We start from the raw sequence: 12,361 nt of genomic DNA on the forward strand, positions 1-12,361 counted from the left end.
ATTAGATCAAATTATATTACAAAACAAATCGTTTTGTTTCCGGCTCCTCTTGAATTTAGCAGGAGTTCCATAATGTCCAAATTAAAAATGAATAAATGAATTTTTTTGTTAATTCGTCTAACTTTCAAATAGCTGAAATTGGCCCCAAAGAGCATGAGTTTTGGTGGCCTGACGCAAAGAAAAACAAAAAAAAGAAACAGTATTTTTATACATTTTCATGAAAAAAGTGTTACTATAAGTTATATAACTTATAACTAAAATTCAACATATTTTTTTAGTAACAGTTTTTTTTATTATCTGAGAAAATAATATTTTGTTCTATTCATCATTATATATATCATTATGTAATTTTGCTAATTTAGTTTCTTCTTTAATAAATTTTACGTATTTCAAATAACAAAAACACCATATTATAATTGTTATTTTGTAATTTATTTCAAACACTTTTTAATTAATCTAAAAAAAACTCGATACAAAACCAAGAAACTTGATTGACTCAACGATATATATTGGGCCTCGACTATGACCATACAAACCCGTTTAAAATCCTTTTTTTTTTTTTTCAAACTCTTCGACTTCTCTCATCTTCTTCTTCACGTTAGACCATCTCTAGTGCATCTCTATTTTTTTCCTCTATAAATAGAAAAAAATATAGCAATTTATTTTAGAGGCAAATTTGCTCCAACCCATCTCTATTATAACCTCTAAAATAGAGATTGCTATATTTTTCTCTATTTATAGAGAAAAAAATAGAGTTTCTCTAAATATAGAGGAAAAAATAGCAATATCTATTTTAGAGATGATAATAGAAGTGGATTGAAGCAAAAATGCATCTATTATAGAGTTTCTCTATTATAGAGAAAAAAAATAGGGAAAACCATTGGAGATGGTCTTAAGCATCGGGTCTCTTTTACTCTGCTAGGGTTTTGTGGCTGAATCTTTCAAATCAATAATGTTTTGCTAATCCTTTTATTAGTTTTTACAAACCCAATTGAATAGTTTCTAAGCTGAATCTATCTTGTCAGTCGTCACCATGATTATATCTAAGCTCTAGTTGGATTCATGTGCTTGCAATTTGACGGATTTTGTACCAAATTGCTGTCTCTCTGTTCACAAAAACGGAACAAAAATGGTACTCTTCGGTTTCCTTATCTACATTCCCATTATTTTCTTTACACTACTAATCTTTGAACTCCTTTTTAAGTCTTTTAACCCTTTTTTTTTGGCTTTTTACAGCAAAATCGGTGGTGAAGGTTTGAGAAATCGAGGTGTTGTGAACAAGGACAGGATCAGTGAGTTGCCTGAAGCTTTGCTTGTGCACATATTGTCTTCACTTCCAACAGAAACTGCCATAACCACGAGTGTTTTGTCTAAAAGTTGGAAATCTCTTTGGAAGTTGTTACCAAATCTCGAGTTTGATTATGATAATCATCCTCGCCATACATTTTCAGAGGATGTTTTCAGATCTTTGATTTCACATAAAGCTCCTGTTTTTGATAGTCTGCATTTGAGAGTTAAAGATGAGGGTGATGCTTCAGATGTTGGGATATTGATTGGTCTTGCTTTTGCACGCCATGTGCGAGAATTGGTACTCAGTTTTCCATTTGAAGATGAAGGCTCGGTAAGATTTCCGAGTGTTTTGTGGACATATAATGATACACTCGAGATCTTGAAACTCGAGTATTTCAATTGTTTAGACTTTCCTTCTCGTGTTTGTTTAAAAATTATAAGAAAGCTACACCTTTACAATGTATACTTCGAAAACGAATCATCTGTTTCCAACCTTTTATGTGGCTGCCCTTGTCTTGAAGATTTGGTCGTGCATGGAAGAAGCAATATGGAGGTGGAGACTTTCACTATTGCCGTGCCATCATTACAGAGACTAACCATTGAAGATGATTACTATGAAGATAGAGAGGGTGGCTGTGTGATAAATGCTCCTTCTTTGAAATACTTGAACCTTAAAGGGATCCATAGGCTTGAGTTTTGTCTGATTGCGAATGCTTCAGAGCAGGTGGAGGCAAAAATCACTCACGTTTGTGATATAACCAATGAGAACATCATGGAATCTCTAACTGGAGCCAAACGTCTTTCCTTAGACTTATCACCCTTACAGGTAATATTTACATTTAAGTTTTTATCAGGGGGTTTTCTCTACAACTTGGGTTACATTGTTTTGTGTACTACTAATGTTGGGTGATGCACAGATCAAATATCCTACTGGTAAAAGCTTCTATCAGCTTCTATCTTTGTAGCTGCATACAAACGAAGAAGAGTGGTGGAATCTTCTTTCGCTCATGCTTGATAGTGCTCCTAAATTACAAATCCTCAAGCTCATCGATGTAAGTCATTACATTATTCAACTATCTTTTTTTTCTTTTCCCAGTTCTCTTTCAGGTATTTTAGTGATCTTAAATATTACATTCATCTCAGTCAACACGATTTGATAAAGATTATCTGGTGGACCGGAAATGGAATCAGCCAGAGTGTGTACCTGAATGTTTGTTGTCCCATCTTGAGACTTTTTTGTGGAAAAGATACGAATGGCAACGAGACAGTGAGCATGAAGTTGCCACATACATCCTTAAGAACGCAAGATGATTGAAGAAAGCAACTCTCTCCACAAAACCCATCGAATCTAAAGAGCTCGAGAAGTTGGAAAAAAGACGTGAGATGCTCAACGAGTTGGTTAATGTGGTTAGGGTTTCAAATTCATGTCACTTTGTGTGTGAAGCTGATACGTACTCTTGTAATTGGTAGGATAAATGCTATGAAAAATTGCAAAACCGCAAATCAATCTACTTCACATATCCTAGGGTCATTGGCTTAAGTGTCATGAGTTGGGGTTCTTAATAAGGCACCCATATATATTTAGTTAATGAGGTATATAGCAACGGTCAAACCAAAAGATGCATTAGAGTTTCCAAAAATACATTTTGCATTTTCAAAGCAACAATTGATTATGGCCCATGTCTCTGCTTGTGTGTTAGCAACTTAGCATTTAAAATATGTTCACCAAAACTCATTTCTTTTGTGTGTGTTAGATGCAATGTTTTAAAAAGCGGTTTAGGCGGTTCAGTGACGATTGCCTCAACCGCCTAATATCAATATATATAAATATATATATGTATATCACTAACGTGCATATGTTGTTTATTAAAATTGTGTATCTAGTGAGTCTATAAGATCGTAGACACGAATTTGTATATAATGGTCTTTTTTTTCCAAAAGACGATGGTAAAATCGATTGATTTTCTGTGTTAGGCCGTAAGTAGGTGATGATTGAATTATAGATTAAGCGTTTACGACATAAATAATTAGAAATGTGAATTAATGGATAGAACTGTACCATTGTGACTAGCTCTGCACAATTAGACTAAAATGCTTAGCAATCAATCCTTTCTACAAGGGTATTCTCCATAACCCATATTAAAGCTTCTAACTCTGAATGTAGAGGGAATGACTTTTTCACTTGCTTTAAGCTACCAATAAAAATTGCCTGATCATCGATTCGAAAGCACCACCATCTTAGACCTGGACTAAAAGCCGATGATTTCCACGAACCATCAATTCGACATCTAAGATGTGAAAGATTAGGTAATGGTTCCATCGATTCATTTAGCTCATCCGTAAAGTTATGAGCTTTTTCCCATAATGACTGTTCATTTAGAGCTTGATTTATAATATCAAATGCTCTAGAGGTAATTACCTTCTTATTCCTTTCTATAAAAACCAAAGAATCCAAGAGAAACAAGGATGTTTAGCTTGATCATCCAAGTAAGGTAATACTCTCCAAAATAAGAAACCCATATTCAAGTACACCGAGGTGGATGGGAAGCATCATGGGAGCGTTGGAAAGGGAGAGACGTTCCAAATTCCTCGAGAATGTGGACACTCAAAGAGTGAATGATTAATTATTTGTTATCATTAAAATATATATATATATATTAATAATAAATATAAATTATGTTAGAATTGAGCTCATGTAGAAACTTAATGACAAAGTAAATATTATTTATGATAAAATAAAAATTTTAAAATGTAAGTCAATCAAATATGTGATTTTGGTCGAAAATTAATTAAAAACATACAATCATATGAAAATTTTCCAGTGAAACTTATTATAAAAATGACTATTAAGGCACATTATTAAGAAATTGATTACTTAATAAATATGTAGTGCTATTATAAATAAATGAATGGTGTTGACTAAAATTTACCACAAAATCCCAGCTGGTTTGCAGAGATGTTTCTCATGGAGATGAAATTTGTATGAAACGTTTTATAGTAAAAAAAAATTATATAGTCAAATCTTTAGGGGAAATCCCATATAAATAGGTTTTAGTTTGTTTTGAAATTTAAAACAATTATTAGAGTGATTATGAACAATTTTTTTTCATAAACTCTTTATCAGTATCATTAATGATTATGATAAAAATAAAAATAATAATTATAAAAATAGATCTTAAAAAAAGAGAAAAAAATGAAAATAATTAATTTATAAAAATAAAATAGTTCAAATATTTATATAAACTTGTGGAGAACTTTTAAATAGAATGGGGAAAGAACAAAATAATTTTTTTTATGCTTCTTTAATTTTAAAGCCTGGTTTTGAAGCTTTAAAAAATCTGAGAAATCATCAAAGGAAAAAATAAAAGTGGCTTTTAAAACTTAAAAATAAATAAAAGCCAAACAAGTGTGATTGGTAAATAAATGACTATAAAAGCTTTAATATTTTTTAAAGTCTTTAAAGTCACCTACCAATCGGGGCTTTAATTTTGATATATAATAATTTAGTTTTTATAGTTTTTTAGTTTGATATTAAAGTTATATGATTTATATTTTTCCTACTTTCTAAAATTTAATTAGTACATGTGTAGTTAAATAATTAATACTGCAGTACACCGCGACATAATTTTGATTTTTCTAATTAAGTATTTAATTTCTTATAGTTTTAAATTTGATATTAAAATTAAATTTTTTTTTTTATTCAATTTCGATTTTACGATTGATGGTTAGAATTAAAACCGTTTTTTCCTCCTTATCTATTTTTAAAATTATATTATTTGATGAATCAATTTTGTTGCCATATATTAGTTATTGTTTTATTGTGCAATATATTAAGGGTTAATTATGTAAATAATCCCCTATATATTAAAAGAGAAGCATTCTTGAAGAAAAGCTGACGTGTCGTCGCCAGAGAGTTCTCTGCCCAATTTATTATTTGTCCTTAATATTCTATAATATTACATAAAACTGCCATTACTATTCAATTTATTTATATACACAATATTTTGTTCCTATAAATTCTAAAATTAGTAAATATTATTCAAATATTAATAAATATTATCCCTTACATGTTTTCGAAATTATTTTCAAAACCTATGTATTATAATATAATAAAAAAATATAACAAGAGATGTAAAATAAATAAATTTAAATCATTTTCAAAAATATAAATAATCTTATTTCTTATTGTTTAAAATTTTTTGACCAAAAAAAATTGAAATTAATTTTGAATAATAGATATTAGAAAATCTTTTAAAATCAATTTGGCGGCATCTTAAATTTATTTTAAAATATAAATATTTAAACTTATGCAAATCCTAATTTTCAGTTTTCCATATAAAAAATTTCTGATATATAAGACTAACATATATTAAAAATTCCTTAATTTCAAATAACATATTAAAAAATATAAAATCATTTAGATATTTTAATATTATTTCTTAAAAAATTTGAGGGATTAGTTTTTTTATAGATAAAAAAATATTATACCCCTTATGGAGTATGGCTATCGGAACGAGTTTGACCCGCTTAAAAATTTAGGTCATTCATTTCGAGAATTTTAATATTTTTGATGGTTTTTATCCATTTTATAATTTATAAGTTTTATACAATTCTGATTAATCACTAATTTCGTAAACGTTAGATTCGGGTATGTTGTTTTGTGAATCTTAATTTTATGCTGAAACCTTTATTATTTCAAAAATCACAAACTGAATGAAACCAAACTAATATAAGTGACTGTAAATGATATAACAAATAATTATATCTTTTTTTTTGAATAAAACAAATAATTATATCTATAAATGTAACTCTATGTGTACATAATATAAAACAAATCTTATAGTAAATATAGTTTTTGAAATCAATTACGCACGTAGGTGCGGGTCCGTACCTAATTTTTATTATTATTATAACTAAAAAGGTTGAACACAAAATGTATTTCAAAAATGTTAATATAGATGTAAATATTCTTTCAATAAAACACAAATAATGTATTAAACGTCTGGAAAAAAATAAACAAGGTATTTTTTGAGTTTTTTCCCTTTTTTTTTTCAAATTTGGTTAGAATATATTGCGTTATACAATACAACTTCTATAAGTAACTAGTCGACAACATACCCAACTCAACTCAACTCAAACAACTGCTATTTGCCTCCAAATCCATCTCCTTACAAGGTTCTAAAAATATATGTTGTCTATATATTTGTCCTCACTGTTGGATTTCCATTGCTCAACAAGCGACGAAAGGACATAGACAACATGAGTCATTTCTGTCCTCTGCTCTTGTTCCTTGGTGCAACAGTGACATGCGAGTTTTGCTACTTCCTCAATGATGTCGTCATTACCTTTGCCAATGTACTCTTTCTCAACAACCATCTTCCTGAACAAAATCCCAATGTGAGTATCATCTTCGGATCGAGTCTCATCTGTAGATTTTTGCCGGTTATCAGCTCCATTTGAATAACTCCATAGTTGTACACATCAAACATTCTAGTGGTCCTTTTTGTCGCTTTGATCACAGAGTTTTCAGATGATGTTAGTTACAAATCAAACATATGTCTTGTATAATAAAGTAAGATTTCCACAAAATTCAATCTATGAGAAGCTTCCATATGTTTCATAATATTTTGAAATGTATCATTCTATTAAATTTTAATATATTAAGTCTATTAATTTCATTATGTTATTTGAAAATTAACTAAGGATCTACGTTAGAGACATAGAAAAAAAATATACAATATTAGATATAAATCCAATTTGATATTTTTTTAATCTTTTATTCATACTAATAGAGTATTATATGTTGTATTAAATGTTTGAATTGAAGATAAAAAACCAAATATAACTTGAAAACATGTATTAAAATTTATACGAGAAGACTTTTGTAATGAACTAAGAAAATCCTACGTGACAATTAAAAAATAGATGGTATGAGTTCTGAGAGTCTATTTTAATTGTTATAAAAACATATACATAAAAATATTTTACTTATTTTTTGTTTATATTTTGCATATGTTTTACTTATTTTTTGTTTATATTTTGCATATGTTTTACTTATTTTTTATTTATTTTTTATATTAAATTATATGTAAGATGTTACGTAATTGAATACTTAATTATACGTAATACGTTTTTAGTTTTTTGATATGGGAAAAACGTGTGAGGAAATTTTTCTACAGAGAAATGGTGATATTAGATAATTAATATGTAAATTAATTGATACTAAATATTCGTATGAGATACAACCGAATGTTCCAACAAATTTGGTTCTTATTGATTATGTGGCTTCTTATGTAGACCGGACTAAACAGAAATAAGAAACTTTGGCGCGCATATTTTCTAGGAGAAGAATGTCCATTGGTTTTAGGTCCCTGTGAATGTAGCTCTGGCTCTTACGCGCCAAGGTATGGATATACTCTTCTCCTCTAGCCACATCCAAGTATCCAACGCAATCGGGAGGCGTCTTGTCCAATCGAGATTTCTCAATCCTGGGTCCTTCCAGTCAAAAAGATGTCTGCATAGCGTCCCCTGCGCCATGTACTAGTAATCCAACATCCTCTCGTTTCTGTCGAGGCAGTACTCATGAAGAATCACAAGGTTACGGTGATGAACCTTAGTTAGAACTCTAACCTCTGATCTGAACTCATCAGCGCCTTTCCCACCTATGACAGGTTGCTCCATCCTCAAACCCCCTTTCACCACGACCACAAAACAGAGCCAGAATAAAACAGACAGAGTCCTGAACAAAAACCAAGAAAGTAAAGGTCATTAGAATATCTAATACTAACACAAGTATCAGAAGAAAATCAGATATCATTATCACTAATTACCAATCATATAATAACCTGTTAATCTGGTTCAGCTAGATTGATTCACAAGTAAAGTATGCTTTAACTTAAAGCAGATATAACTTATAAGGAAACTAAACCAGAGCTACCCAGTGATCAAGAACTGATCAGCTAACTCTAATGGTCTCTTATCAACATCTTCTTGGCAGCAAAATCAATTGCAATGATTCATTGGTAGAAATATGATTTCTCCATGGTGAGTTAATTATCGAACTACAGATTCCATCTTACGTATATGTGTTTCCCCATTGGACTTTGAGTTACAAAGCTTATTATAAAAGCGTTGCGACTATCCATAGAGTAATACTAATATAGATTACTTGAAAAAAATTTTACAATCCTCTGTCGTTTCAATTCATATATAATATTAAAGAAATTTTCACATATCACACCAAAATAACTTATTCTTACACGGTTAGACAAAGTCGAATAAATCTTTCACAGATTAGCCGCTACCAAAATTAAGACAAAAAATGCCCCTGAATCAACTGTTTTCGTTTGGTTACATTAATCAATTATAGTTTACTAAAAAATTATGAACTAGATAAAATAACATATTTCTCGAAAAAAAAATGATAGAAAGCGGAAGTTGAAAAGATTGTCTATAATGTTAAATTGAAATGATATGTTATATGTTTTCTTCAGTAAAAACGATTCTAATTTACTGATCTTTTTGTTTATTTTATAGTTACAATCTTCAGATTTTTGCGTTTGATACAGAAGACCAATTCTTAACTCGAACACTGGCATTTTGTGCCTACAAAATTTGAAATAGACAATGAAAACAACTGTGAAAAAAAACAAATTTGAAGTAAATCATATAAGCAAACCAAAAGCAACAAACAACAAATTTGAGTTACCTCTTTCTCCCAATCACATCTCATAGTAATAAAAATCAATATCAATGTTTGTACTGCGGTCCCTCCGAATATCATACCCGCCCAAATGCCCTATAAGCATAAATCACAATGTAGGTATATTAACCTTCAAATGTTGCTAATTTTATATCAAAGAACTATAAAAATGTTGGCTTTACCTTGACACCAAACTTGAAAATCCATCCCATGACAAATCCAAGTGGAAGTCCAATACAATAGTAGGATCCCAAATTTATAAATGCTACTAATGATTGCCAACCCGAACCAACCGCAACACCTAATATCAAAGTCAAAAAGTCATCACATGCACAACGGTCGACCCGGTTCATTATGGGATCCAAGAAAAACAAATTAATCTGTTCAAGTAGCTTACCGGAGAGAACTGGTTGGACACTGTTGAGAAGAATCGCAAAAGATAAAAGAACAGAGAGATTGTTGACTGCTTTTAAAACCGCTTCACTTGAAGAGAATATCCAACTGACGTGGTCAAGAAGAAATATTATAAGCACTGTAAATATTGTTCCAATGATTAACGATTGTGTCACTGATATGATCATTGCAAATCTTGCTCTTTTGCCATTTCCAGCTCCTAATTCATTCGCCACTCGGACCCTTCAAAAATAGGTAATCATCATAATAGTTAATGTTATCCATATGCACAACGAAACTAGCAAAAATCAATTTGTATAAAAGTGAATGATAAATTTCGATGATCCATCATTCATGTTTTTCGAGAATACTAGCTGAAAACGACATATTATATATGGATAAGTAATTCTATAAACGATTATTTAGAAGCCATGAAACCATCAACTATTCTAACAAAATCTAATGGGTCTTTTGATCATGAATAACATAAACCAAACTAAGGAAAACTGAAAATAAAATCTGTGCGACAGTTAAAATGAAAGATTAGTTACCCGGCCCCCGCGAAAAAAGCAAGTGGAACCATCATCTCCAAACCATTTATGGACATGCTGTCGATAAAAATGTTGTAGTTGTAAAATGTGTACAAAGTAATGTACAAATAGGAGAATATGATACATATATTTGACGTACCATATAGAGATAGAGTCTACATCAATTCTTGCATTCTCCAAATTTCCAGTCATCACAATTAAAATCCTATAATACCAATTCTCCAAGCTGTACATATCGAAAAAAGTTGTCGTAATGAGAAGTTGTGTTCTCGTCTATAAACCAAAATATATATAAAAAAACGACACTAGTGGCGTTTTACGAATAATACCAAACCATGATTCCGGATGAGGCAGAAAGCTTAGTGAAATCCCATAGTTTAGTGAAAGCTTCGGTTGAGAAACCGGTCCAAGTGAGTGGACAACCACCGCAAGTGGTGTAAGTAAATAATATAAAGACATTTAGCCACCATGACACGTTAGCAGTAGCGATGGTCCCTATGACTCCAAGTTTAAGAACGTACACGAAAAGCCAGCACACGAATATGTGAACTACAAGTGCCACTCCAGACGAGATTGCAACGACCTGTCGGTAATAATACATTTAGCACGTTCAAACTAAGCTAAAACAACACGTTTTTCTATGGTTCTGTGCTAAACGACAAACTAGATAATACTAAGCAAGAAGGCAAATAACCTCAGAATTAAACAACACGATAATCAATTAAAAAACAAAATACAAGCATTTGGATCAAGGGTAAGGCATTGCATTAGAATAGATCAACAATAAATTTATGATACAAAAACAATTATTAAGCTTAATCGTTCGAGATGGAGCACATCAACAAGACTAATCTATTTCCATAATATTAGCACCTCACTATCCAATTATATTAAAATTCAAATTGCAAATTAGAAATTAAAAAAACATTAGAAATAATCTTAATTAGTCAACCAATTATATATTTATTTAACATCAATATAATTTCCATTGGGTAAGGAATCAAAATGAAATAATACATAATCGTAATGAAACATAATTGGATGAAACGATGAGGTCTTCATAACAAACATAGCAGGATCGTCTTTAGACTCTCCCAAACACTTGAACAATTCAAACTTTATAAAAAAAACTGACGTTAGTTTTTTTATTTATTATAAATGTTTATACAGTAAAATGGTTAGGGCCACCTGGATAAACATTTTAGACATTTTAGGACGTCGTCTAAAAGATAAGAATACACATCTCGACGACTAAATGCAGTAAATCATCACAACACACTAAAAAATAATTGCATTAAGTATAAGAAAATTGGTTAAAATAACCTTTTTGTGTCAAAATTACATAACTAGCATCTAGGAGAAGATTAATTTGAGTTTTAAAAGTAAGTTAAAGTGATTTAAATGACAATTTTACCGATCAGTTTTCTAGGAAAAATATTTGCAAACACCATCTACCCCAATGATAAAGCAATCTAGTCAGCAAAAAAACGCCCCACTGAGACCCTTCAAATCTGAAGTTACATACCGAATTCTTAAGTTGGCATTGGAGGTACCGGTTGAGAGGGAAAAAGAAGGCAAATGAGAAATGGGTAGGAATGGCCCAAAGAGAGACGATACCGGAGAGCTCTGCGATGTCGTCAGGCTGACCCATAAACTTAAGAATCGGGGACGCAAAGATGAACATTGGTAGGAGCAAGATGGAGCACAAGAAGAGAACAATCCAAGACCGCTGCAAATACACTCCAAACATGTCATACTTCTTTGCCCCAAACGATTGACCGCACAACGTTTCCAACGCAGTCGCCATTCCAATCTAGTCATATAAACAAATATTTCAAGAATGAACTCAAAATTATAATATAACAGAGAAAGTGTTCGTGGAGAATACGAAGAGGCTATAGTTGAAGCCGATGATGACGTTGTTGACGATGGAGATGGAAGCGAGTTCGAGCTCTCCGAGGTGGCCAGCAAAGGCCTGCGTGATGACAAAGATCAGGTTGGTCGTGACTCTAGTGAATATTGCTGGTCCAACGATACGCCATAGCTTCTTGGTCTCAGTCCATATCTCTCTCTTTATTTCTCCGTCTTCCTCCTCCGCCACATTTTGATCCTTTAATAATAGAGGAATCTTCGCCTTCTCTACAACTTCTGATTGGTCGTCTCTCTCTCCCATCGCTGATTTTTTGTGAACTAAAACAATAAAATGAGTAGAAGAAAGAAACGTGATAATATATTACGATGCGGCAAACCTAGAACATGATATGATCGATTCTGCTTGTTTGTTTTCAACTTTTTTTTTTCCGTCGAAAAGTGATTTATATTGATGAATTGGTATAGTCCAGATACATTTGTTGAATTAGCCAAACGGGTGGTCTAAAACATTCAAAATAGAAAATGCAGTGAAGACATCCAAATTTTGCTAAAA

General features: G+C 31.2%; 1 protein-coding gene and 1 pseudogene across 1 annotated transcript; one reads left to right on the forward strand and one right to left on the reverse strand.

The window, feature by feature from the left end:
- The first annotated feature begins 886 nt into the window (after positions 1–886).
- LOC104763138 (FBD-associated F-box protein At3g49020-like) lies at positions 887–2,821 on the forward strand (annotated as a pseudogene).
- A 5,890-nt stretch (positions 2,822–8,711) lies between these two features.
- On the reverse strand, positions 8,712–12,135 carry LOC104763139 (protein DETOXIFICATION 28). Its single transcript, XM_010486555.2, has 9 exons — positions 11,825–12,135; positions 11,462–11,749; positions 10,266–10,519; positions 10,076–10,162; positions 9,937–9,993; positions 9,390–9,628; positions 9,175–9,293; positions 8,999–9,088; positions 8,712–8,895 (listed from the first exon to the last, which is right to left on the reverse strand). The coding sequence occupies exons 1-9, from the start codon at positions 12,107–12,109 to the stop codon at positions 8,836–8,838; spliced, it is 1,479 nt and encodes a 492-aa protein (XP_010484857.1). The 5' UTR covers positions 12,110–12,135; the 3' UTR covers positions 8,712–8,835.
- Positions 12,136–12,361: the final 226 nt, after the last annotated feature.

This window comes from Camelina sativa, chromosome 18 (assembly GCF_030686135.1).
Source record: "Camelina sativa cultivar CO46 ecotype springtype chromosome 18, ASM3068613v1".
NCBI lineage: Eukaryota > Viridiplantae > Streptophyta > Magnoliopsida > Brassicales > Brassicaceae > Camelina > Camelina sativa.